The 27930-nt window shown below is 38.2% G+C and overlaps 1 protein-coding gene across 4 annotated transcripts; it reads left to right on the top strand.

Moving 5' to 3' along the window:
• hey1 (hes-related family bHLH transcription factor with YRPW motif 1) lies at positions 1-27482 on the top strand. Of its 4 annotated transcripts, none has more exons than XM_067411821.1 (8): positions 1-1384; positions 2634-3356; positions 4364-4453; positions 8144-8252; positions 23560-23635; positions 23748-23831; positions 24914-24995; positions 25468-27482. In XM_067411821.1, the coding sequence occupies exons 5-8, from the start codon at positions 23585-23587 to the stop codon at positions 26100-26102; spliced, it is 852 nt and encodes a 283-aa protein (XP_067267922.1). In that variant the 5' UTR covers positions 1-1384; positions 2634-3356; positions 4364-4453; positions 8144-8252; positions 23560-23584; the 3' UTR covers positions 26103-27482. The 4 variants fall into 4 exon arrangements, with proteins under 4 accessions (XP_067267922.1, XP_067267924.1, XP_067267923.1 ...); XM_067411823.1 differs by having other exon boundaries at positions 2634-3343; XM_067411822.1 differs by having other exon boundaries at positions 2634-2755.
• Positions 27483-27930: the final 448 nt, after the last annotated feature.

Genomic DNA, 27930 nt, shown 5'->3' on the forward strand with positions numbered 1-27930 from the left:
ACACATATTAAAGTCCATACAAAATCTGTATTTCAAATGACATGCTAAAAACAGTTACTTTCAGCATTTCAGAGCTTCATTTTAAACAAGGAATACAGTAATTTATAAACAGTAGTTGAGTTAAATAAAACTACCCAGCAGGTTGGGCAAACATTTAACCCCACTGCTGGGTTAAAACAACCAAATCGCTGGGTTTGTCCATTTTCAACCCAACCCAGCATTTTTTAGAGTGTACTTTAATTTATTATGGGAATTATAAAAACATTGGTTTGTAAAGTTTACTGCACTATGTTATTCTTGTAGTTATTTCCCTATAGCAGCTAATGAACAGGAAGTCTCACACATTCACAGAAAATAGCTGACTTCCACGATGCAAAATAAGGTGGATTGAAATGACTGAATTCGTGTAAATTCACAGAACTGAGGTAAATGTGACCCCAACTTTTGACTGAACTGCCATCTACACTGAAAGGGCTGTGTGGTAAATAGAGAGCAGTTAACTCCAGCAGTTAACATGAGCTCTTTGAAGGAGATCAATGCTGAAACTGCTGTGTTTTAGATGGGGCCCCATCCTTTACTGTGGCCCCTCTGCGTGTGTGGTGTGGTTAAGGCCTGAGAGTGACGGAAAACAACAAGAATCTCCATGCTATTTCCAATCAACTTTCTGTCTTCTGTCTGTATGTCTGTTTCTTTTTACCCCACATTCTTTCTCACTGGTGGTTAGGGTGTGGTCAGGGGGATTCTCAGAGCCCCTCTTTTCTGTCGCCTGCCAGCTTGTCTGGCCCAGTGAGGAACAGCTTGGTTATTCTTGGCTTTCGCAGCTTTGTCGTTGGTCCACAATTTAAACCACTTCTTTCTTTTTTCATCCAAGTTTTCACAAGGATGTTTTCTGAAACCTCACCCACATCAAACAGAACTGTCCGAATTTCCACTTTGTGCTCAGCATGCCATTATTGCGGCTCTGCCAGTGAAGTTTCTAGCAGTCAAAGTTGACATTCCTGTCCATAAGTAGAATGTTCCGTTTTTAAACGGTGAGATATCAAGAGGACATCAGTTGCCAGGGTGACGAGAAGTTCTAGAAAAACACAGGTCGCCTTGACATAGATGTAGCGCTCTTGGAGGAATTGTTGGCTATGTATTCTTCTCATTCAGAGCTGCTTTACTGCAAACAATGACTCAAAGGTTTATGTGTCAGGCATTACGAACCATTGTAAGGAGTGAATGAGTCTGTTCCTAGTCTGGCAATCACGCGGTCTGATGCAATGGGAGAGGCAAGTTCTGTCAGGCAGGTCCGGACCTCTCGGCGCCTGGCCCGTCACACTGCCCAGGGGAAAACGGACAACTTGGCTTTGACCGACAAACTGAGCTCTAAGGAGAAGAGAAGGTTTGGACATACATGTTTCTCTCACCATCAATAAAAGTTTATGAACCCTTTAGTGGTGCTTCATAAGAATGTATTTAAATATTTCAAAACCACTAAGTATTAGTAGTATGTGCTGATTCTTTTCTAGTGAAAACAATCAGATTGTCACTTGGTATATAACAGTATGGGCGAAATATCCCATAGACTTAAAGCTGAAGTCCGTAGGTTTTGCCTCTTTCTTGCCATTTTTGTTTGAAACCTGCAATTGCAGTCATTTGCGGAATTATCAACTTTACGTGGGTTGTGCATGAGCACGGCTCCTCAGCGTGGATGAATCTAATGTTTTGATTTGTAGGCTATGAGTCACCGCACCAGTGTGGATATTCACTGTACCTTGGAATTACAGATACTACGTCTTGGAAGTATGTCCCAAATAATAAGTTTTCATTGGAAAATAGCATCTGAACAAGTAAGTAACATGTCTGCCACTTTTGTTCTAGCCAACCCATTCAAAACACAGAGTTTATGCCACCTTTACCACTCAAATTTAAAAACATTATTACAAGCTTAACGTTGTGAATCGGGCTAAGGGAAGGAGATTTGAACACTGGTTGGTTATGTACTTGCTCAATAATTTATTTTGGATAATTGTAACCAAAAAAAGTTACGGACTGCAGCTTTAAGAAGGGAGATGTGCCATATCTAGAGACCAGAATATAATAGATATTAGCAATAACCAGGATTTTTGGTGTTTCTAACTCAAATCTGATTAATTTTTGAAATGTGAATAGCTAAAAATCACATATAATCCAACACACACTCTCATGCAATTCATTACTAATTTATGTTTTGCTGAATTGGTGGCTAATTCATATGAATTTGTACAATATCATTTGTATGTTTTCATTTGATCTGCTTACATCCCACTGACCGTTACGTTGAGGTGTGTGAACATGCTTGTTTTTTTCCTGTCAAAAAAATTGTCCAATTGAATTACATTGTACAAATTCTACAAACTACAAAACCATACACTTTTAGACCTTAATCACCAACAGCACTTATCAGCTGCCTAGCAACACCCTAGCAACCTTCTAAAACTGCTTTGTCTTAGCAACCAAACAGCAACAACCTTTTAATCCCTAATACCCTACATTTTGCACAAACAAGTGCAACTCACATGATCTTAAGAACATGTAAATCTACTAAAACAACTTCTTTTTCTTTTTTTTTTTTAATCCATCCTGTCCTTTCTCACTGCTGTGGCCCACAGAGGAAGTTCTCACCAGGGTTTGAGGCTCACTCGGTCATGCTGAGGTGCCAAGAAGAACATCTGTGTGGATATGTTGACTACCAAAATCTGGATGGATTCATCTTCTCCCTACACTTAAGAGGGTGGGACAGCTTTGCATCTGGCTTTCCCATGTACACACAATAACTACTGTAATTAATCATAATCATTTGTGTTGATTAATGCATTATCATCAAATCAGCAGTACCATAGCTTTTAAATATAATTTACATCTGTGTATGTTCAAATATAGTGTGCAAATGTGCACCTAGTTTGGTATCACTGATGCTATTGGTTATCCAGTAAGGGGAGTTTCTCTTCCTTTTAAGACATAAATCACACATTTTGACACAGTTTATGTTAAAAGATCTGCTAACCTTTCTAATGTCTCTCAAACATCCAACCTGAGCCCCAGCTAAGCTGATATTTGAATTCATTACACTTTACAGTGATTACAATGATGTGCAGTTCCCTTAACTATCAACACACAGTGACAGAGAGTATGCGCTGAACTCCAGTGATCTCTTTCTTGTTTTTCCTGTGTCTTCCGAGTATTACCGCACAGCTCAACCATGTGCTAGAACAGCTGGATCCTGCTGTGGCCAACGGCTGCTCTCCTTTATTACGGCAGGGGAAGTGACATCAGTAGCCCAAGACAACAATAAAGGAGACGAAATCACAACAGCCGACTTGTGGGACACATCAGTACTCTTGATTTTTTTTTTCATCTGAACTCCAAACACACCCAGCAGTTGCAGCTTCAGAGGATGTCATTAATCCAAGAACATATGCATTTGGAAAATATGATGTGTTTCGCGTCTAGCAATGACGTTCATAGACGTGCTCAAGAGAGGTTATAAAGCAAACAGTTGTCAACAATAAATGCTAAAAGAAGATCAGCTTTTCCCACTAATGAGAAGACTAACTGAGAAATACCTTTATAATATTACATTTACCTTTATATTATTATTATTATAATGGTAAAAACTGATTAAATTGACCACTGAAATGAACTTGAGACCAGTGTTAGGAAGTAACTTACAACATTTTTCAATAGGGTAACAGTAGTTCAGCTATTTTCACATTAGTGTGGCTTTTCCAGGAAGGAAGCTTATTTATCCATTGACTCACAGTTTGCGCAACCTAAATGCTACTTCGCTCTTTAATGTCTAAGCTGAGGGAATCAATCAAATGTGCTCACTTCTGTCTCTCATACAGTCGAAATGTCAGATTCTTTCTAGTGAATCGATTCTTCCCAAACAGTATCTCTCTCATATGTAGTGTTGGAAAGATTAAATCGCTCTAGTGAATCATTTAATCTCAAACACCTTCAAATGTAGTGTAGTTCATAGTGAATCAGTTCATATCATGTATCAAAGTCACGTGAACCATTGAAATTTCGAAACTTTTTGAAACACTTATGACGCAACAAAGCCTCGTTTACTGAAATCACGTGACTTTGCCAATTTGATACGTGCTCAGAACCACTGATTCGAAACAAAAGTAAAGCTTCGAAGCTTCATGAAGCAGTGTTGTGAAATCACCCATCACTAGATATGGTTGAATAAAGTCGTTATTTTGTTTTTTTTTAGCACACAAAAAGCAATCTCATTGCTTCATAACATTAAGGTTGAACCTCTGTAGTCACATGAACTGTTTTAAATACGTCTTTAGTAGCTTTCTGGACACTGAAAGTGTTAATTGTCTTGCAGGCCTCACTGAGCCATTGGATTTTATCAAAAATATCTTAATTTGTGTTCCGAAGATGAACGAAGGTCTTACGGGTGTGGAACGACATGAGGGTGAGTAATAAATGACATAATTTTCCTTTTTGGGTGAATGAACCCTTTAAGTTTGAGTTTGGTCATTCATTTTCTGAATGAGCAAAATCCAGCTTAAAAATGACAACTTTTTAGGTGCAAGCCATTTTGATAATAAAATGACATTCATACATTTTTATTTGTTGTTTAACTGTCCAATATACTTTAAGGGGCTCTCTGTATATAACACTATATCAGATCTAACATTGTAGCAGACTTGTATGAGACTGAGCACATGTGTGAGAGGAAGGCAAGACCTGGCTGACTATCTCACTCGGGGATAGTGCCTCTTTTATGGTGCAGTCTGTGATTGTCCCTAGTTCCTGTTGTTCTATTTGTGACTCCGTGGTCGTCTCAAAGGTTTCCCACCAGATCGGATTGCTGCAGCGCACAGCCTAGACAAAACTCCATTCAGGTCCTTACCAGGCCAGCTTCTCCCTCTCTCACCACCCTCTTTCCTGTAACCCTTCCCCAGTCGAGACCCAGCTGGAGAACAATACATCGTTACCTACAGTGCAGTGTGGCTGGGTGAGACAGAAACCAATCCGCCCCAAAACTGCCTGGGAATTGGCTCCTCATGGGACAAAGGAAGCGCGTGTGAGAGAGAGAGAGAGGGAGCAGGAGATTGAGTTTGTACTGAAAGTGTTTCTGCGTATTTGTGAAGTAAACACACTGATTTACAATAACACTGTAAAAATTAGAGCTATAGAGCACTTTTTTTTATCCAGTTTGTCTCAAGCCCTGTGTACACCTGGCATTAAGATGTGTTTTAATCGATTGGATCACAAGTGGACAATGCTAATACAGGTGTAAATGGGGTCTAAAATGTTTCAATATTGTCCAATTTCGACCACTTCCAGACTAAGGAGTCGAAAACACATTTGATCGGATTGCTTTCATAGTGTAAACACTCATGTGGCTGAATGTGTTCAAACAGCCACAAAAGACCGCCTACTCTCCGCCTACTGACATAATGCATAAACATTATGGGAAGCGCACTAGCCAGAAGGGATTTAAACTTTGTCAGCTGAAGACCCAAGTTTGGGTTGAAGACGAAAATCATACCAAGCTCAATGTTCCCACACCATTCCTGATTTCTAACACACATTCACCACATTCGGTGTGGTCTTGCGGCTATCAGAACAGAAATGAAATCTGATGTTCTCCGTATGTTTTTCCATCATCTCCGGACGCGTTCATATGTAAATTGTGCACGCTTATTTTGTCGATTAGATCGAAAGATTCGAAAAAACTTTATACATTTACCTGCCCACACTCTAAAAAATAAAACATTGGTTCAACAAACAAAAATATGTTAACATTTTCCACTAGAATTTTTAAGTTAAGCCAGTTGGGAGAATTACATTAATTCAAAGCAATATTTTGAGTTGATCCAACATAATGTTTTAAGTAAAGTGAAAATGTTTTTTAGCCACAATAAAAACACATTTCTAAGTAACATGAACTTAATAATAGTCAATATGAATGCAACTATTTAAGTTGATCCAACATAATGTTTTAAGTAAGGTGAAGATGTTTTTTTTTTGCCACAATAAAAACACATTTCTAAGTAACATGAATGCAGTTATTTAAGATGATCCAAACATTTTGGACACAATAAAACATATTTCTAAGTAACATGAACTTACCAAGCACCGCTTGTCACCATTATGGTAAATCTCCAAAAACCCACATTAACAGAAACTCTTCTAATTACTGCTAAATCTCCCTTACCATTAATCTTGTGCAAAAAAAAAATTATATAACACTTAATTTTAGCATTTACTCTCCCTTTCAAGTGCCATGGGCAAAGCATGATGGGAAATATAAATCCCAGTCCAGTTAAAAGAAGTGTTCATACAACTCAAAACAATGAAACACGTTTACACGTCATCAGATTGTATTTTACATTAACAGAACTTAAAATTAAATACATTTTTGATTAAATGAAAATGTTAAACTATGACAAGTCATGATAGTATATCGAATCAATAGGCATAATTTGTGTGTCATCCAAGGTCAATAAAATAACAATTACAAGTAAAAAGTCTAACAACATTTCAGAACTTGATTTTTTTATTTCACAACAATATATATATATATTTGAGTAATGACTAAAGGTCCCCTGAATTAGTTTTTAGAGTGCATAGACCCTCCCCTTGAAGAAATCAGCACAGAAGTGGTTGAAAGTAGACTACGAGATGAATTAAAACACCAGGTGTAAACGGGAATGTGTCTCCCTCCAAAATGCATCTTCATACCAGGTGTAAACGGGGCCTTTAGTGGTGTAGGCAGAATTTATTTTTTGCCGGACCTGGGCAAAAGTTAGCATTTTCACATAGGGTTCTACGCTTTTCTACATATTCCTTGTAGCCAAAATCAAGCTAACAGACTCAATGTTCAGGTAATTTCAATCATTTTTTCCTTTGTTTTTATTGAAAATAATCCGCAGTAGAACACAAGCACAGTACAACTACTATGTCCCAGTCACAATTTCTCAAACACATGTTTGTGGAACTCCTTAAGGGGAAAAGCATGTCCAATGTCAACATAACCAAAATGTATTCATGATGCACCCAAGCATTAAATAAAAACTGAACTTTTATCAATTGCAAATCAAGTCATACGACATCGACACAGCATCTAGAATAGCTATAACCCGTCCACATATACACAAAACAAAACGGCTTACCTACAGAATGAGCGTGTTGCCATTACTGCCTACCATTATTATTTACAATTGATATTATTTTTCCGTCCCCAAAACTTGACATGTAACAAATGTTTTTAATAAGTGACTGAAAAAAAGGCAAGTAGCCACACAACTTCCTAGCCATGTCCTAGCAACCGTAGAGCAGCATATCCTAGCCTTTATTGGCAACAAAATATCGTATAGGTCAAGCTTTTTTGAATTGGTGAAGTGTACTGAGACCCCATGGGTTTTCTCATAGGGGCCCCAACTATATCTCTGCCCCATAAGGGTAAAAAATCTGTCATTTTAGGAATGTTTTTGGTATTTTTTATGAAAAAGAAGACAATAATAATATGTAAAGAACAGTGTTAACAATGTAAAAGTCTATACAGTCACTTTTGCTCAGTTTAATGCATCCTTGCTAAATAAAAATATTTTTCTTGGTATTGAAGTAATTTTAATGATCTTAAACTTTTGCTAGTTTTCTTTAAAGCACATTGGAGTAGCACGTAAATACCATGGTATATGAATATTATCATTATTTATTACCATGATATTCTATATCATCTGATACCATCACTGTACTGTATTTCCACAGTGTGGTTGTAATGTGAGAGGGCTCTGTCCTTCCACCCCAGTTTGTTGGTAGAGTCGTGAAGTTGATAACACCCAGCTTTACTCCAGTGTCGACAGTGCCAGGGAAACTGTGCTTCCTTGTCCTTTCCTCAGCTCAAGAAAATAAACTGCATACTGTGCAGGTTACACAAATTCAGGGAATGTGCGGGAACTGTGAAAGCTGTTTTAACACGGCATTACAGAGCAGCCCAATAAATAAGCAACACAATGGCATAAAAATATTGTCTGTGAAAGAAAAATGTTTGCTTTCTCCTTTTTACTTGAGCTTACATTTCTTGGAGAGAAAAAAAAGAAAAGTATAATTACTTAAGTCCAGTCAGCTTATGCTTGGTTCTTTTTCTCAGCCTTGTTGAAGGGTCACCACAAAGGCAGATGCCCACTTCCTGTTAGGGCAGCATAGCACTTCTGCTTGAAGCAACAAACCACGAGTGACAAATTCAGAAGACATCCTCGGTATGTGCTGACTTCAGTTGTGTACTAGAAACTACTAGCTTGTTTAGAATATGATTTTTAGTGTAATGCCTGCCTGTGAAAAAAGTCACAATGCTATATTGCTATGTAGCTTTGATTTGATTTATTTATATTTGATTTGAATTATCATTCATGTCTGTAGTCAAACAGTGGGGGAAGTTATGCGCTAAAATGTAATACCTTTTTGTTTAAATCAACATATTAACACTGTGGCATGATACACATTCACACACACTTGGTATGCACATGCAAACATATACAGTATGCACAGTTGCACAGACACACACTCATGACATACAGACACCCATCCCAGCCTCCTCTGATCAGAGCTGCCCCAGGGCAGGGGTTGGGGGTGGGCTGTGTGTGTGTGTTTTGTAAGTACAGGATTGGGAGTGTGGTGGCTACATGTCCTCGGTTGTAATCCATGACCCCCTCCTGCTGTCCCTCTCTCGGCCTGGGAAGCAGCAGAGGGGGGGTCTCACACATGGGGTCATCGTGCACAGACAGCTGCGGGGCTGGCGGTAAGCAGCCGTTACTGCAGCCCTGTCTACAGCCAATCTCAGCCTGAGCCACACAAGCTGTCTAACAGATACCAGGCTAGAGGGGGGTCACAGGGGGAGGGCTCCAGACACACTGCATGTGTGTAAGTGTGTGTGTGTGTGTGTGTGTGTGTGTGCATTTGTATCTATCTATCTATCTGTTAGGGCTGCACGATTTATTGTGATTAAACCGCACGTGATTTGGCAAAGGCTGTGATTATTTTATGCGCAGCTTGTCAGAGCTGTACGGCTCTGTGATCAGTAGTAAATGCTTCTCCATCTGAAAGCCAGAGGGCGCACTTGCGCAGAAACTCCAAATATGCCTTGCCGCAGAAGAAGATAACACGTGTCGTATCGCTATAGCTGAATAAACAGAAGATTGAAAGGCTTTGATTGATTAAACATGACTAATAAACACGACTCACATCAAGCCACATCATTTCACAGAAGGACGCTCAACTGTCGTGATGAAGTGAGTTTGGAGTAAAAACGCTATTAAAGGTGCCCTAGGATTAAAAATTGAATTTATCTTAGCATAGTTAAATAACAAGAGTTCAGCATACATTTGCTGTTCATATATGTATATTTTCTTTCCTCCCTCTCTGTTAATATTGCTTTTTGTTTTTTCATTGTTATCTTTGTAATAAAAACAAAAGTAAAAAAAAAAAAAAACAAGAGTTCAGTACATGGAAATGACGTACAGTGAGTCTCAAACTCCATTGTTTCCTCCTTCTTATATAAATCTCATTTGTTTAAAAGACCTCCGAAAAACAGGCGAATATCAACATAACACCGACTGTTACGTAACAGTCGGGATCATTAATATGTACGCCCCCAATATTTGCATATGCCAGCTCATGTTCAAGGCATTAAACAAGGGCAGAACGTCTGGATGTGCACAGTTGAATCATCAAACTTGGTAAGCAAGCAAGAACAATAGCGAAAAATGGCAGATGGAGCAATAATAACTGACATGATCCATGATATCATGATATTTTTAGTGATATTTGTGAATTGTATTTAAAAATGTTTCGTTAGCATGTTGCTAATGTACTGTTAAATGTGGTTAAAGTTACCATCGTTTCTTATTGTATTCACGGAGACAAGACTGTCGTTATTTTCATTTTTTAAACACTTGCAGTCTGTATAATTCATAAACACAACTTCATTCTTTATAAATCTCTCCAACAGTGTGTAATGTTAGCTTTAGCCACGGAGCGCTATCAAACTCATTCAGAATCAAATGTAAATATCCAAATAAATACCAAACTTATGCGATTAGACATGCTGCATGACGAACACTTTGTAAAGAACAGTTTTGAGGGTTATATTAGCTGTGTGAACTTTTTTTATGCTGTTAAAGGCAAGCGCGAGCTCCGTGGGCGGGGAGCGTGAACATTTACAAGGGGCCGCAGCCTGAATCGGCACATATTTAATGATGCCCCAAAATAGGCAGTTAAAAAATTAATAAAAAAAACTCTATGGGGTATTTTGAGCTGAAACTTCACAGACACATTCAGGGGACACCTTAGACTTATATAACATCTTTTAAAAAGAAGTTCTATGGCACCTTTAAATGTTGTCTTTTGTTAGACAAGATGCTAATAATTATTATAATTATAATAATTACTATCTTATTTCTGGAAAGATGTTTGACACGTGTTGCTTTTTCAAACGTACATTATAAACGACTCAAACTCGCAGCGCTTTCAGATGGATTAGTATTTGGAGCCATAGTTCATTGACAAGCTGCGCATAAAAAAATAATAGCAGCCTTTGCGATTTCATAATCACACTAAGAATCGCGTTTAAGCGATAATCGCATTTAAGTTCTGTGTTATTTTTTTTTGTATTGTGCAATAAATCGTGCAGCCCTACTATATATCAATCTTTCTGTCTGTCTGTCTATCTAGCTAGCTATCTGTTCAGCTAAAAAAAAAGTTTTGCTAATGTTCCCAGTAAGTTATGAAAATGTTATTTGTGAATGTTCTCTGAACGTTTTAAAACATCCATTTTTTTCGATGTTTAAAAAGTTTTTTCTTGGTTATACAAACTTTATGGAATATTCCATTTTATCTTTTTGCAAACATTATGGAAACGTTACTTTGGAATGTTTGCTAAACATTCTGAAACTAGTTGTAAAAAGGTTAGACTAACATTCAACTAAAACGTTTCAGACAAAAAGTTCCATGAAAGATGTATAATTAATGTTTTTGTGCTAATATTTTGAGAGCATTATTAAAGACCAGATAACTTTGAATGAATGTTCTATTAACGTTAATGGAATAATGTTTGTTCATAAATTGGAGAGGACCTTGCCAAAACGTTAGGCAAAGTTCTGAGATCTGTCTGTCCTATCTAACTCTAAATCAAGGCTTTGTAAAGCCAAAATTCAAAGGTTTTTGACAAACTTTGGTTTTATATTTTAAAACAACAATCAAATTTCAGTATCAAGTACAATACAGTATATATTTAATATGTTTATTTGATAACACTGCTCAATTCATATGGATTAATTTTACATTATCTATTTATGAACTTTTTGAAGCGTCAAAATAGTAGTTGCGTAGCTGTCAATGGAGGGACAGAAATCACTCAGATTTCATCAAAAATATCTTAATTTGTGTTCCAAAGATGAACGAAAGTCAACTTGAGGGTGAGTAATTAATGACAGAATTTTCATTGTTGGGTGAACTAACTCTTTAAGGACTTCTTTTATGATTCAGAGCTTGAATGGATAGTTCACCCAAAAATGAAAATTTGATATTTATCTGCTCACCCCCAGGGCATCCAAGATGTAGGAGACTTTGTTTCTTCAGTAGAACACAAATGATGATTTTTAACTCCAACCGTTGCGGTCTTTCAGTCAAATAATGCGAGTGAATAGTAATACAATTTATAAGAGTCAAAAAATATGCACAGACAAATCCAAATTAAACCCTGCGGCTCACGGCGGCACATTGATGTCCTAAGACACGAAATGATCGGTTTGTGCGAGAAACCGAACATTATTTATATCATTTTTGTAATGTCTCGCGCGTATACTTCAATGAGTGCTAGACATCACTTCCGTTGTCAGAGCGCAATCAGACCTTACTAAACGAGTACTGAACGCAGTTGGACATAGTGGTGTATTAAAGGTAAAAAATTATATAAATACTGTTTGGTTTCTCGCACAAACCGATCGTTTCGTGTCTTAGGACATCAGTGTGCCGTCACGAGCTGCAGGGTTTAATTTGGATTTGTCTATCCATATTTTTTGACTCTTATAGATTGTGTTACCATTCACTCGCATTAGAAGACTGACAGACTGCAACGGTTGCAACTGAAGAAACAAAGTCACCTACATCTTGGATGCGCTGGGGGTAAGCAGATAAACATAAAATTTTCATTTTTGGGTGAACTATCCCTTTAACATTCATTGCATAAATGGGACACTGCAGCGTGAACATTCTCCTAAACTTCTCTTTCTATTTTTCCATGGAAAAAAATTAAGTCAAACAGGTTTGGAACCCCATGAGGCTGAGTACATAATGACAGAATTTTCATTTTTGGATGAACAAACCCTTTAAACTCAAACATTTCAGCCCATGACATATATCTGTACCCGGTGTCATGTGAAAACTCAACGTGATGTAAAAATAGCACGTTTTCAGAGTTCCCACAACTCTACTTTCAGCCATAACAAGGGCAGAGAGTGGCCAGTGTTTCATCTTGCTGTAATACTCAGTATTACAGGAACTTCTGAGCCGAGGTTTCAGAGGCTAGTGGGAGCGGTGAGAGTGAAACCCCAGTGTTTGTGTTACTGAAGCAGTGGGACCTTTAGAAAACAGACTGTCAGAGCTGAGCAGTGGCAGTGGAGCAGCCTGTCACGTTAATGACTGCATAAACACTAATCAGACTATCTAAATCTTACCTTCACGACCTCTATACGCTCACACGTCACTCAAAACTCCTCACACAACCGATTAGCCTAACAAAGAGTGTGAGTTTCAGCGAAAGGTAAACTTAGGCCAAGGTTTCTCACTTTCACAAACTGAATCTTATACTGAAACAACACTCTGTAGTGTTAGGTGAGAAAGTTACCTGATTTGTTCAATTTCCAATGGCCACGTGAAATGTATTGTATTGCAAACTAAGACATTAAACCTGTCTATACCTGTCAAATGCAATAAAACCACAATTAGCAGAGTAAGATCACATTACCTGGGATAGACAAAACTCAAGCATATAGGGTAAATCTCAGAGCTTTAAGATGTCAAGCGCTTAGTCTGTGACCACTGACAGTCCCGTGATGTTTATGAGACAAGTGTGACCCCGCAGCTGCCGTCAGTGATCACACTCACAGCTCTGCAAGACTGAAACACATCAGGTCAAACACTTGCACTGTTAAATAAGCAGACTTGTGTGTGTATGTGTGTGTTGAAGAAATCTGGAGAAAGCATAGACTGTATTGACAACACCTGCCCAGTTACTTTAAAGAGGTGAAAGCCAGGAAATGGCATCTGTATGGGTGAATCTCACAAAAAAACTAAAAAGTCCAAGTCATATTTCACTCTTCTTCTTTCTTTTTCTCCTCCTACTTCTTCTTCTTCTTCTTCTAAAGTAAGTGATACAAAAAGAAACTAACAGTGCAAGAGATTAATTGCCATGTCAGCACTCAAATATACAGTTCAGTGGTTATTGTACAAAAAATGTAATTGAAATATGTTTGATAGGAATGTGGTTAATAGGTATGTACTCAATTGTATGGAAGCTTGTTTCTGCCACTGAATAAAAAATAAAAAAGTTAATTGTGACTTTTTATCTCACAATTCTGACTTTTTTCTTAGAATTGTGTGATATAAACTCACAATTGCGATTTATAAAGTCCAAATTGAGTGATGTAGAGTTTAGCTCGCAATTCTGAATTTTTTTTTCTCAAAATTGCAAGTTTATATCTGGAAATTCTGACATTATAACATTCAATTGTGAGTTATAAAGTCAGAATTGCAAGATATAAACTCAAAATTACAAGTTATAAAGTCGGAATTGTGAGTTATAAAGTCAGAGTTGGGTGATATCAAGTCTTTTTTCCTCAGAATTGGACTGTATAACTCGCAATTGCAAGTTTATATCTCACAATTCTGAGAAAAGAAGTCAGAATTGCAAGTTTATATCTCGTAATTGTGAGAAAAAAATCAGAATTGGGAGTAAAGTCAGAACTGCGAGTTTATATGTCGAAAATGTGAGTTTATGACGTGTAATTGTGAGTTTATAATTCGCAATTCTGACTTTATTTCTCAGTCTTTTTTTTCCTCAGAATTGGACTTTATAACTCGCAATTGCGAGTTTTTATCTCACAATTCTGAGAAAAGAAGTCAGAATGGCAAGTTTATATCTCGCAACTGCGAGAAGAAAGTCAGAATTGGGAGAAAAAAGTCAGAATTGCGAGTTTATTTGTTGCAATTTTGACTTTATTTCTCGCAACTGAGTTTATATCTCACAATTCTGACATAACATTCAATTGTGAGTTATAAAGTCAGAATTGCAAGATATAAACTCAAAATTACAAGTTATAAAGTCAGAATTGCAAGTTTATATCTTGTAATTGTGAGAAAAAAGTCAAAATTGGAAGTAAAGCCAGAATTGCGAGTTTATAATGTCGAAAATGTGAGTTTATAACTCGCAATTCTGACTTTATTTCTCAGTCAGTCTTTTTTTCCTCAGAATTGGACTTTATAACTCGCAATTCCGAGTTTTTATCTCAAAATTCTGAGAAAAGAAGTAACAATGGCAAGTTTATATCTCGCAACTGCGAGAAGAAAGTTAGAATTGGGAGAAAAAAGTCAGAATTGCGAGTTTATTTGTTGCAATTTTGACTTTATTTCTCGCAACTGAGTTTATATCTCACAATTCTGACATAACATTCAATTGTGAGTTATAAAGTCAGAATTGCAAGATATAAACTCAAAATTACAAGTTATAAAGTCAGAATTGCAAGTTTATATCTTGTAATTGTGAGAAAAAAGTCAAAATTGGAAGTAAAGCCAGAATTGCGAGTTTATAATGTCGAAAATGTGAGTTTATAACTCGCAATTCTGACTTTATTTCTCAGTCAGTCTTTTTTTCCTCAGAATTGGACTTTATAACTCGCAATTCCGAGTTTTTATCTCAAAATTCTGAGAAAAGAAGTAACAATGGCAAGTTTATATCTCGCAACTGCGAGAACAAAGTCAGAATTGGGAGAAAAAAGTCAGAATTGCGAGTTTATTTGTTGCAATTTTGACTTTATTTATCGCAAGTGTGAGTTTATATCTCACAATTCTGACATTATAACTCATAATTGCAAGTTATCCGGCAATTATTAGAAATAAAAGTCAGAATTGTGAGATAAAAAGTCGCAATTACCTTTTTTTTTTTTTTTTTTAAAGTTGTGGAAACAAGCTTCATATACGATGGAAAGCATTATTAATTATTATTAAAAAATAATACAAAAATTTGAATAGTCCTGGGCTTCTTTAAGCAAGAAATTCTTCTCTTAGCTTCACTTGTATCTGTCCTGTGTGCGATTACTCCTCCTCATACTTTCCCTGTCAGGTTTCACTCGCTCTGTAGTTCCAGACAGACAGAGACGGGTGGTGGGTCGGTCCGCTGCATGGGGCTTTTTCCGGTTGCGTCTGCTGCCCTGCTGCTGGCCCTGAGAGATTGATTTCACGGCTCAGGCAGGCCCAAGAGATCCCAACTCATACTGCTGTCAAACAGCCTGCCCTCTGACCCCCTGCATTACGCAGGTCACGGGGCGGCGCTCTCCCAGGCTGCCCTCACAAAGGCAAATATGCTGCCATTTTGTCAGGCCAAAGGTCAACTACTCGCATGTTTTGATCACTGGTGACTTTATCAAATTAGAAACTACATAAGTGAGAAGTACTCTGGCTGTGTGTGTGTGCGGGTGTGTTTGTGTGTCTGCCAGCATGGACACATGTGTCTGAATATGTCTGTTGAGACTTGACATCTAAACTAGTGTTTCCCAAGCGTTTTTTTGTCTCATGTACCCACACAGACCAGTAAAGCTAAAGTTTCTTTGAAGTATCAACTTTGTCGTTTCCTAAAATCCACATGCAGTCGGATTAGAGTTATAAATTTAATATGAATGGCACAGCCAACTTAATTTGGTCTTGGAATATGATAAGAAATGTTGTAATTCATACTGAAATCTTGAAATAATATTGACTTTTGTATCCTGAGCACAGTTTGAGATATTGTTGAGATCACTTCAGAAGCTCTATAGACCAATTACTGGTATATTTTAATATCATAAAAGTTTAAAAAGTTTTGCAGGCCATCCTCAACCTAACCACAGGCTCTCTTCACCACAATGGAAACCCTACAAAACTAGCATCCCAGGTGAAAAATGTACTTAATTTTCGTGCACTAATTTTGTACTTAATATACAAAAAATTCTTCTTTAGTACTTCTTAAGATAATCTTATGAACATCTAAGTATACTCAACTGTGCTATTTTGAGAAACCATGAATATGAACTAAAATGTGCTTTTAATATACTATCTCTGTATTTAAAAAATATATTTAGCTACCACTTGTAATACACTATGGGTTCAAATGTACTATAAGTAGTATCTAAATACATTTTTTAAATACAGAGATAGTATATTAAAAGCACATTTTAGTTCATATTCATGGTGTCTCAAAATAACACAGTTGTACGGAAGAGGATTAGGGCCAAGCAATAATAAAAAAATAAAACCATCTCGAGATTAAAGTTGTTAAATTTCAAGAAAAAACTCGTTAAATTTCGAGAAAAAGGTCGAGATAAAATGTTGAGAATAAACTCGTTAAATTTTGAGAAAAAAGTCGTTAAATTACGAGAACAAATTCGTTACATTATGAGAAAAATGACGTTAAATTACGAGAAAAAAGTTGTTAAATTACGAGAACAAATTCACTAAATTATGAGAAAAATGTTAAATTTCGAATAAAAAAGTCGAGATAAAATGTTGAGAATAAAGTCATTAAATTATGAGAAAAAAGTCGTTAAATTTGACTTTAAATTTAATGACTTTTTTCTCGAAATTTAACGACTTTATTCTCATAATTTAACGAATTTGTTCGAGTTTTTTCTCAAAATTTAACAACTTTAATCTCGAGATGGTTTAATTTTTTTATTATTGCTTGGCCCTAATCCTCTTCTGTACAGTTGAGTACACTTAGATGTTCATAAGATTATTTTAGTATATTAAGTACAAAATTAGTGCACGAAAATAGAGCACTTTAAGTATTATCGAAAATAAATAATAAATCCCAACATAACACAACAATAAACACTAAATTATGTCTCCCGACATTAATATTTTGCAAAAACACGCAAAATAACACTTCATTTCAACATTTATTTATACAGTCTGATGTAAAGCATGCAGGTAATTAGAAATCTTCAACTCAACTCAATCATATTAAGTTCAGCTTACTACAATGAAATTTCGAGTTCACACAACTTTTTTTCTATTAAGTACAATGAACTTTCATTATTATTTGAGTGAAACAAACTCATTTCATTTAATTAATTTCATTGAAATCATTCTAATATGCTGATGAGAAACATTTCTTATTATGTTGAAAACAGTTGTGCTGTTTAATATTTTCTTGGAAACCGTGATACTTTTCAGGTTCTGTGATTCAGGTTCAAAAGAGCAGCATTTATCTGAAATAAAAATATTTTGTACCATTATAAATATCTTTACTGTCAATTTTGATCGATTTAATGCATCCATGCTGAATAAAGGTATATTTGTTTAAATAAAAATATTTCGAATTACTACTTACTCTAAACTTTCGAATGATATCTTAACCGTTCTTTGGTGCATTTTACAATCGGTCTGTCAAAGCTTTGCTTTTTCTTACTTCCACACACACACCACTAACTATGCAGACAGGAGATGAAAGCATGAGAGTTCAGAGACCCTTTTCCACCCAGACCACAGTCCCGTGGCTGATGTGTTCATGTGGATGACCACCCACCTCGAGTCCCTCCACGACTTAAAAAACCTAATTACGAGCAACTGCGCCTTACATGTGCGATCACAGCTCGAGCCAATATCAACCTCATATAAACGGCCAAAGAATCCATCAAAAATCTTTCATCACACACCTAAAAATGACATGGTTTAGGATTTAACTGCCATTAATAACTCTAAATCTCAGCCTAGCAAAACAGCTAAGCCATCAAAACAGCCTTGTTCCAATTTTTAGGGAAGACAATAAGGCTGAAACCACTTAATGTTTGAATACACAGATGTCGGCCGTCACAGGGTGTAACTGGGATAATGAAAGGCCATTGGAGAAAAGGACACAAATATGAGAGGCGACATCAGATCATCATTACAACACTTCCTCCTCTGTAAAAGCAGCACCGGTGCGTTTATCACAGATGCGTAATTTCACTGGATATGGAAGCGGAAAGGTCTTGCAGTGCTCAGGGGTCAAATTTGGATGACTTCAAAAGCATCTTCGATGAGAGTATAATCCGTCTCTATGTGTGTACGTACACACAGACACACTCCCACAAACATGCGCAAATGGCACAATGCAAGGTGTCACATGTATCTCAGAGAATTAAGCGCCACTTCCTCTCTCAGTGAGAGAAACAAAGCCGCTCTTCCTCTTCTGAGTGGACTGAATGCATTTCTATTTATAAACAATAACATGTCCCCCTGCTGCTCCTCCTGAGGAGGACAGGATTGTTTAACACATTGTTTCAGGGACCTGAACATCTGTCTGCGCAAAACGCACGACGCCACGGCACAGCGTGAGGCAGCGGTGGCCAGACAGTCTGCAGCGATGCGATCAGAGACCTGTTGCCCTATTTTCTCAAACGCACTGTACATACATGATAAAACAAGCTTGTTTAGAAACACGAATGCTGATAAATGAGCTGCGATCATCCAAATAGGCTGAGACATAACTCCTAAAAAGCAGCGTGTCCGTTTTAAACCATCGTCTGCCCTCCTTGTGGGTAGACTAGGCTTCTTGGCATGGACATAAAGAGTCTGAAATGAAAACATGGCGACATGGAGACCCACTCGGAGGAGCAAAAACCTCAAGCTTGGAATGAGAAGAGGCTCTGGCATGCTTTGTGGGGGGAAATACTGTTGTGTTGTGGGCCCACACCTTCAAAAGGGAGCACTAATCACAACATGTGATGAGACACAAGAACAAAGCCGAACGTCAGTAGAAAATAACAGCGTGGGAAACCTCTGTGAACTTGAGTTACAGCGACAAAAAAAGCCACCCCCATCCCCAAGCACATAGAAAAACACACATACGCGTACAAAGACGGCGGCCCGTGATCCACCCCGCTGCCACCCCTCTCGGAGGAAGTTCATCCATGCCGCCGAGCCGGAGCTGGTAGCAATAACAACATGAAATCAGCCAAAGAGCTTCCTCTCATTCATGTATGCAGAACCGATGACAATTAAGCATGATGTGCACGGGCTGATAAGGATCCAGCTGCGGCATATCAGCCAGCAGCACACATCAATGCGTACTTGTTCTTTTATATTGATTAGAAGCTCTTCTGTTGCTCTTGCAAACTCAGTCAATAGGGGTCAATATATGATGGTTTTCATGTTTGCTTCAATGTATGGAACCTGGGATTTAGTTCACAGGTGTGCATACTCACTCATAGTTCTCATAGTTAGTTATTGACAGTGATATTTTTTAATGTTATAGATATTTGTTGTTTGTTGCAAAAATACAGAAGATTTTAATTGAAATTGAACGTAGATCCAGATATATAATTCAATTTCAGTGATTATGTATTATGTGAGTGTGTGTGTGTGTGTGTGCATATATATCACAACATGAGTGCACCCCCTCTGAACAAATACAAAAGATGTATTTTCTTTATGATCACTAATACAATTCATGGACAGATGGCAAAACTGAAATGTATTAAACATACACATAATAAAAACTGAGAAATATATGTCATTAATACCCATAAAATAAGTAAATTAGCCAATTTTGTTTAAATTAAGGATTGCAGAAATGAGTACACCCTAGATTTAATTCAATAAATGTATATGTGGCGACCAGGGCGGGCGAGAGCCGTGAGGGAACGGCGCGAGGCCGGTGGCGCGAGTGTTAATGAGCTTCACCTGGGAGGCGCACCGGCCTTGAGTCCCTCACGGAGGAGCTCCGGGAGCATAAAATGAGGAGCGACTACAGTGAAGGACGAAAGAGGACCAGGCCTGGACTTTATTTTATGTTTTATTATGTTTGTGTGGCCGGCAGACGTAAGCGAGGGTCTGCCGGCATTACTTTCGTTTTGTTCTTTGTTTATTTTATATTAAAGTTTGGTTCAACGTTCGCCGGTGCTGCAGAGTTCGGGTAGCGTGGGAGTGTGAAATCCGCGGGAGTGTGAAGTCCGCGAGAGGCTGCCCGAGGCGGTGGTACTGGAGCCTAGTGACAGGTGGGACGGAGAGCTCGAGGCCGTGCCCCTGGGACGAGGTGGGGTGGCTGCCGTCCTGGAGGGAGCGGAGGAGTCGCCGCCGTGGGCCGGAGCCTGCTGCCGTCCGCCATGAAGGGGAGGAGCAGGGGACGGGGGACTCGCTGCCGGCTGCCCTCAGCCGGAGGAGCCATTGCCATCGGGCCGTCCACCGAGCGTCCAGTGCCACCGCATGGCACCGCGAGAAAGAGCCTCTTGGCAGGCTGAGGACCGAGCGGCAGTGTGTCTGGGAGCCGGACCCAGAATTTTTTTTTTCTTTCTTTTTCCTCTCTCCCCTCTCTCGTTCTGTCGCTCCCCTTGCTTCCGTCTCCTTTCTCTCGTCTTGTCTGTCCTTACCCCCAGATGCTGCGGCCGCCGAGACAGGCCCCGGGGGGGAGTAAGCGCAGTCGCGGGAGTACCCCCCGGCCTGCGAGGGGCGATGGGGGTATGTGGCGACCAGGGCGGGCGAGAGCCGTGAGGGAACGGCGCGAGGCCGGTGGCGCGAGTGTTAATGAGCTTCACCTGCGAGGCGCACCGGCCTTGAGTCCCTCATGGAGGAGCTCCGGGAGCATAAAAGGAGGAGCGACGACCGTGAAGGACGAGAGAGGACCAGGCCTGGACTTTATTTTATGTTTTATTATGTTTGTGTGGCCGGCAGACGTCCGCGAGGGTCTGCCGGCATTACTTTCGTTTTGTTCTTTGTTTATTTTATATTAAAGTTTGGTTCAATGTTCGCCGGTTCCCGCCTCCTTCTTCCCACATCTACTAACCTCGTTACAGTATAATATTCTAGTACTTAGTATGCTCTCCATTATTTTGAATATACTGCTCTGACCCTTCTTGGCACAGAGTGTACAAGTTCATGACAAATTGTCACATCTGTCCTGTTTAACTCCTGGATGGTGAGCTCCTTAAATTCTCTGATCTTTAATGGGGAGTGTTGCTCAACTCGTCTCTACAGAATCCCCCACAGGTGCACAAGAGTGTTAAGATTGAGTGCAATACATGCATTCACCTTGGGAGAATATCCTCATTCTCATGCAGGGAATGAGGAAAGGGTAACATATTCTGTTTCAAGTTTGTGTATGAAATTAAACAGTGGTGTGGGAATTCATGACAGTATTGATAAAGCATAACTCCCTTACACCTTCAGCACTAATACATTCCTATATAAGAGCTTTACTACCACTGAACTTTACTGTGGGAACCAGGCACTTCTCACCGTACTCCTCCTCTAACAACACCGTAACATTATGGATGCTGTTAGATCCAAAATGATTGATTTGGTCTCATGAGACCAGAGTATTGATTCCCAGAATCTATATTTTGTAAATATGGGCTTTGGAAATGGCTAACTGACTATTTTGTGCTTTGGCTACAGTAGGTAGTTCCAGTGAGAACAACATGTCATTTCTGCAGGTTGCATCTTACTCTGTGAGATAAACAGTCAATCTTTTCATAGCTTTTGCTGGCTCTGAGACACTCGCTTGGTATTTCTCCTGTTTTTTGTCTAGCAAAAAAATCCCTCATCACTAAATGAAAGCTTAAAATGAAGGCCTGATTATTTCAGGGGCCTTGTCACAAGTCCATTGTTTTTGAATTTCTGTGTAACTTTTGCTAAATTTTCACACATAAAACAATGATTTGGTAATCCTCTCTGTCCTCTTTTGTGCTAAGAAATCAGTCTCCTGACAGTTCTCTCCCAAATGCTTCCATTGTTGTCAGTCTGAGAATGACACTTTTAATTGTCAAGAAATTGCTTCTATTTAAATGTTTTGGTTCAACATACTTACCTGTTGATCAAACATTGCCTTAAACTTAAACCAGAAAAAATTTATTTCATTTTATTTAGTAACTTTTAGGAGGGTGTACTCATTTTTGATTATTCGATTTTGATTATTGATTATTTGACATTCATTATTATAATTAATAAAAAATGTTATTAATTTAATATTTAGTAAATCAAATATTAATTTGTATTGCTATTTTTATGATCATTTGTTTTAATTTGGTTTAGTGATCATTTGTTATTTGTTTTGAGTGTGTGTGTATAAATGGAAATAGAAACACATATAGAAATGCATATAAATGGAATTATAGAAATAATTATAAAAAACTATTAATTATTTAAATTATTGTATTTTTATTAATTTATATTGTTAATTTGTATTTGTTTTATTTGTATATATAATTGTTATTACATTAAAATGGTAGAATAACATGTACTTAACGTGCTTATTGCAAGTAGAAAACCTGCTGTGTACTACTTGTGCATGGTCTGTTTTAACTGCAGTGCACCTTTGGGAATGCTGTCAAAGAAGGTACATGTTTGAGCTTCATGAAGTAGCCTTCATTTAGACTTGGTAGCTTCCTCGTACACACTGCACTCCTTCGGATGAGTTAGTATTAGATTACAGGTTCACACGCTCACTCGCAGACCGCCCGTCGCCCCAACCAATTGCCCCATTCATTCCAGCGCCGGAGACGGCCGTCGCCCCTGATTGGTTATCAGCGTTCTGCTAAGAAACTTTCCCACGGCTCGCGCGTGCTGACAGCCGGCCAGCCACTCCTTTCAGCTGGGCTAGACAACACAAGCACCGGCGGAACCCGGGGGCGGAGCTCCGCTCTCACGGACGAACATTCTATTGGCTCTATGTCGAGAGTATTCAAAACGAGAGGCGGGGCTAAACTGGGACGTTGACAACCAACATGCCACTCAGTCCCAGACTTGTTCGTTGATTGGCTATCCATGATCTTAGCCACGCCTCTCTTGGCGAGCTGCGGAGTTGAAATGATACCGTGGGAAAGCTTGTCGGTTCATACGGATGAACTTCTGTCTCACCTGACACACGCTGAGGATACGCTCTGAAATATTATCGAAAAATGAAGAGAAATCACGATTTTAGCTCCTCGGACAGTGAGCTCGATGAGAATATCGAAGTGGAGAAGGAGAGTGCTGACGAAAATGCGTAAGTTAGCTGTCATTTATTCGTGTCGTCTTGCTTATTTTCGAGTAGCCTAATGAGACGTTTAACTTGGATAAGAAAATAACCTTACAACTTAATCTGGGCACATTTAATTAGCATCGCACACATAATTAAGATTAATAACTTTAAATCCCATGTCTGTCAACAAAATGTGGAATATTAACTAGAAAATCGTTTCCTTCAGATGTTGGTTAGGATCATATTTCATAAAAAAATATAATGTAGCTTACTGTGCTCATATTGTGTTCATGTTCTTATGCATATTTTGTTTTTTAAAGCGGTGTGAATTCCCCACTCGGATCAATGTCTCCATCTACAACCTCTCAAGTGCAAGCGAGAAAACGTCGCAGAGGGGTAAGAGCGTTTTTCTTGGAAAAATCCCGAATACTGAATCTGTAAAGCTGAATAAATGGCTTTAATGTCCTTAAATGGCTGTTAATAATGATTTTACAATCTGTTTGCACAGATAATCGAGAAGCGCCGCAGGGACCGGATAAATAACAGTTTGTCCGAGCTGCGCAGACTGGTGCCCAGTGCGTTTGAGAAACAGGTGAGTGCACCTGACTTACATCTCAGACCACCTTTATAAAGGAGTCTCTTTACGGAATTAAATTCCTGAAAATGTCCAAGAGTGGTTTGGTTTAGTTCTGTGTTAATTTTTCTTTAAAAAAACAAAACAAGCAAAGTAATTTTATTTTTAAATATTATTATTTATATTTTAATAAAACTTCAGTATGGCATAACCAACATGCCAGATACCATTTCACTGTAATGTGACAAGAAAACGAAGAGGACTCATTGAGACTCTTTAGATATGTGTAGGCTATCAAAGTCGTTAAGGTTTTTTAATATCACATTTTTTGGCCTTTTTGTGAAAAGGCAAGAAATCTCAAAAATTATATATATATATAACAATTTATCTTAAAAATCATGATTTAATTTTTGTATACATGTGTATTCAATGTGAAAGGAAAGCATCAGAGTACTACTTAATGCTTTTAAGTATGCATTTTGATACATTTTTTTGGTATATGTGACCATGGACCACAAAACCAGTTATAAGGGTAATTTTTTTAAAATTGAGATGTATACATCACCTGAAAGCTGCATGAATAAGCTTTCCATTGATGTGTGGTTTGTTAGGATAGGATAATATTTGGCAGAGATACAACGATTGAAAATCTGGAATCTGAGGGTGCAAAAAAATCAAAAGTTGTCCAAATGAAGTCCTTAGCAATGCATATCCACTCACAAAAATACATTTTTGATATATTTATGGTAGGAAATGTACAAAATATCTTTGTGGAACGTGATCTTTACTAAATATCCTAATGATTTTTGGCATAAAAGAAAAATCGATAATTTTGACCTGTACAATGTATTGTTGGCTGTTGCTACAAATATACCCATGCAACTTAAGACTGGTTTTGTGGTCCAGGGTCACATTTACGTTGTCCCAAAATGTATGAAACCAAAACAAGAACTTGACACATGTGTTTTAAAATTGATTTAATAATAAAAAAAAAGACTTCCCCTTTATAATCTCAGACATTCTTATTTGTCATTGAACCATACAGAGTAGATTTATAATCTTCTCACTTAACTCATCAACAAATTTGCTCTTGTTCTCAGGGCTCTGCTAAACTAGAAAAAGCAGAAATTTTGCAGATGACCGTGGATCATTTAAAGATGCTTCATGCAGCTGGAGGAAAAGGTACGTTTTTTTCCATTAGCATTTATTTGAAAGAAAATACACTTTGTGTAACACTTTAAAATAAGTTCGATTAGCAAGCATAATTATATTTGCATTTATTTATATAGCTTTTTATATACATAACACTATGTTTGACCACGTTTTGAATGTACATTAACCAATGTTCTTATAATATTTTCTAACAATTTATTAATAATGCAAGTTATCATAAAGTCTTTCATTATGTGATCATCCAATGTTTGGGAATCTGTTCAAGGTAATTCCCACACTGAAAATAATTACTAACCCATACACGACTGAAACAGGACAAACTAGATGTGTGAAGTATCTTTTAATCTGTGTTGTTTATCTAGCGTCATTTCAGTTTCACTCTCAGCCCCTCCCAGTGTGATCTATTAACAGCACAGAGTTTCCTGTCATAAGCTGTAATCTTTGTCAGATCACTCAACAGCTCTCTTTCTCTCTCACACAGGTTACTTTGATGCTCACGCGCTGGCCATGGATTACCGTGGGCTGGGTTTCCGCGAGTGTCTAGCAGAGACGGCGCGTTACCTCAGTATCATCGAGGGCCTGGACAACACAGACCCCCTCCGCATCCGCCTGGTTTCGCACCTGAACAGTTACGCCTCGCAGAGAGAAGCTCATTCGGGATTGGGCCACTTGGCATGGGGCTCTGCATTCGGGACGCCGCCCGGCCACCTGGCTCACCACCTCCTCCTGCAACAGCAGCAGCAGGGGGCGCCGCTCCCGCGCAGCACCAGCAGCCCTCCATCCTCTAATTCTTCATCGCCCTCCTCCTCATCTTCATCCGCTCCCTCCACAGAGCCGCACGCCCCCAGCAGGCTGACCGGGGCGGTGATTAGCGAGGCAGGGCAGACGGGTCCGCTGAGGGTGCCGCCCAGTACCTCCCTGCCCCCTGGGCTCACACCACCTACTACATCCAAGCTTTCTCCGCCCCTCCTGACGTCACTTTCGAGCCTGTCAGCGTTCCCCTTCCCGCTGAGCGCATTTCCTCTGCTGTCCCCTAGTTCGCTGGGCCCCGCGGCTCCCTCCAGCAGCCTGGGGAAGCCCTACAGGCCTTGGAGCATGGAAATAGGGGCCTTCTGAACTGTGCAAAAACATAAACGCTGTGGACAGACAGTCAGTTAGAAATGACTTTTCTCTGTAACATCTGACTATTTCAAAGAGATGGACATAACCGCAGAATTCCTCTCTGTACAAAGCGAATACAGAACTGATGTGCTTATTCGAACGACCCTGTTTTTTTTTTTTGTCCCGTCTCAGGTTGAGCAGAAATAAGTTCTGGAGCTGGTCGGGTTCTCGCATATCAATTCTGAACAAATCTAGTTCTTTTGTCCCTCAGTGGAGAAAGGCTAATAGAGAGAGAGAGAGAGAGATGGCTGTTAATGGAGTTCAACTCTAACAAGATTTAAAGGTGCAGTGTGTAAATTGTATCTAGTGGTGCAGGTTGTGAACTGCAACCAATGGCTCAGTCCACCGCTCACCCCTCCCTTTCGAAGTATGTAGAGAAGCTATGGTGGCCGACACAGGACAAATACGTCGTCGTCTGAGACAGCAGAGAGTAGCTAGTCAAGCAAACGCGCTCTGTAGAGCAGCTTGTCCGTTTAGGGCTACTGTAGAAACATGGCGGCGCAAAATGGCGAATTTGATGTATGACGACTCGTGGTGGATGTTGATAGAAATAGCTCGTTCTAAGGTAATAAAAACATTATGTAAGGTCTTTATACACCACTGAAAACATAGTTGTGTGTATTTCTGTCAGTAGATCCTCCTAAATATTACAGACTGGACCTTTAATTATATAAAGAACGATTTGATAACATGTGATATAGTTTTGCATCCTACATCTCCTCCAGATTAAAAGGCGGGATTTTTCAGAGAATGATCTTTTTTTTTTTTTTTTTTTTTTTTTTTTTTTTTTTGGGGAAAACTGTTCAGCATTTCCATGAAACTATGCAATTGAGTTGAGGTTTTCCAACTTTCCATCTGCAAATATGCAAAACCTATGCAACTGAACCTGTATTCCTCAGCTGAGTATACTTTATTTTTTATAAAGATTTTAAGTCATTTTGGTCAGTGACCTGCAGTGTGTGTTTATTTGTTTAAAATGTTATGAATTTGTTGTTTGCAGGGATGGACCACTGGTTCACCTTTTACGGAGACAATCTAAATAGACAATCTCTCAGAACTGCACTAATTTAATTGTAGCAAAGGCACTGTTAGGTTTGTTAATAGCAGAATTGAGCGCTTATGGGCACATTCACCCTTCATGCCCCAAATCATCTCTCTCTCTCACTCTCTTAGTTAACTGTACTTTGGAAAACCAGATCGTATTTTTATGGTAATAGGGAATTTGCACTGGCAAATCAGATAAGACTAGGGGAATAGATTGTACTGGAAGAGATGTGGTACTGTGCCTGTCCCTCACTAACCTGTGTGACTTTCCTGTAATAAAATGATATGTGTAGCTGATAACCCTGGATTTGTGTGCTCATGTTATGATTTTTTATATTGTAATAGATACATTCAATACTGCAAATGCACAATATATCAGTACCATAATGGCATATTAGGGATTTTTGGTTTTGCATGCTCATTTCTTCTATTTTATATATATATATATATATATATATATATATATATATATATATATATATATATATATATATATATATATATATATATATATATATATATATATAATAAAATTATATAATATAATATAATGGGCATAATTATAAGCTATTTTTCAAACTGTTTTTTGTGTTTATTATTTTTAATAAATGTTATATTTATTTATATTAATATATTAATATTATTAATTTTATATTTAATTAGATACATTTTAAAATTAATATAATTATAATATTATATAATTTAAATATTGGTTATAATAGGAAAATAATTATCAACT

This window comes from Chanodichthys erythropterus, chromosome 15 (genome assembly GCF_024489055.1).
Source record: "Chanodichthys erythropterus isolate Z2021 chromosome 15, ASM2448905v1, whole genome shotgun sequence".
NCBI classification, from domain to species: Eukaryota; Metazoa; Chordata; class Actinopteri; order Cypriniformes; family Xenocyprididae; genus Chanodichthys; species Chanodichthys erythropterus.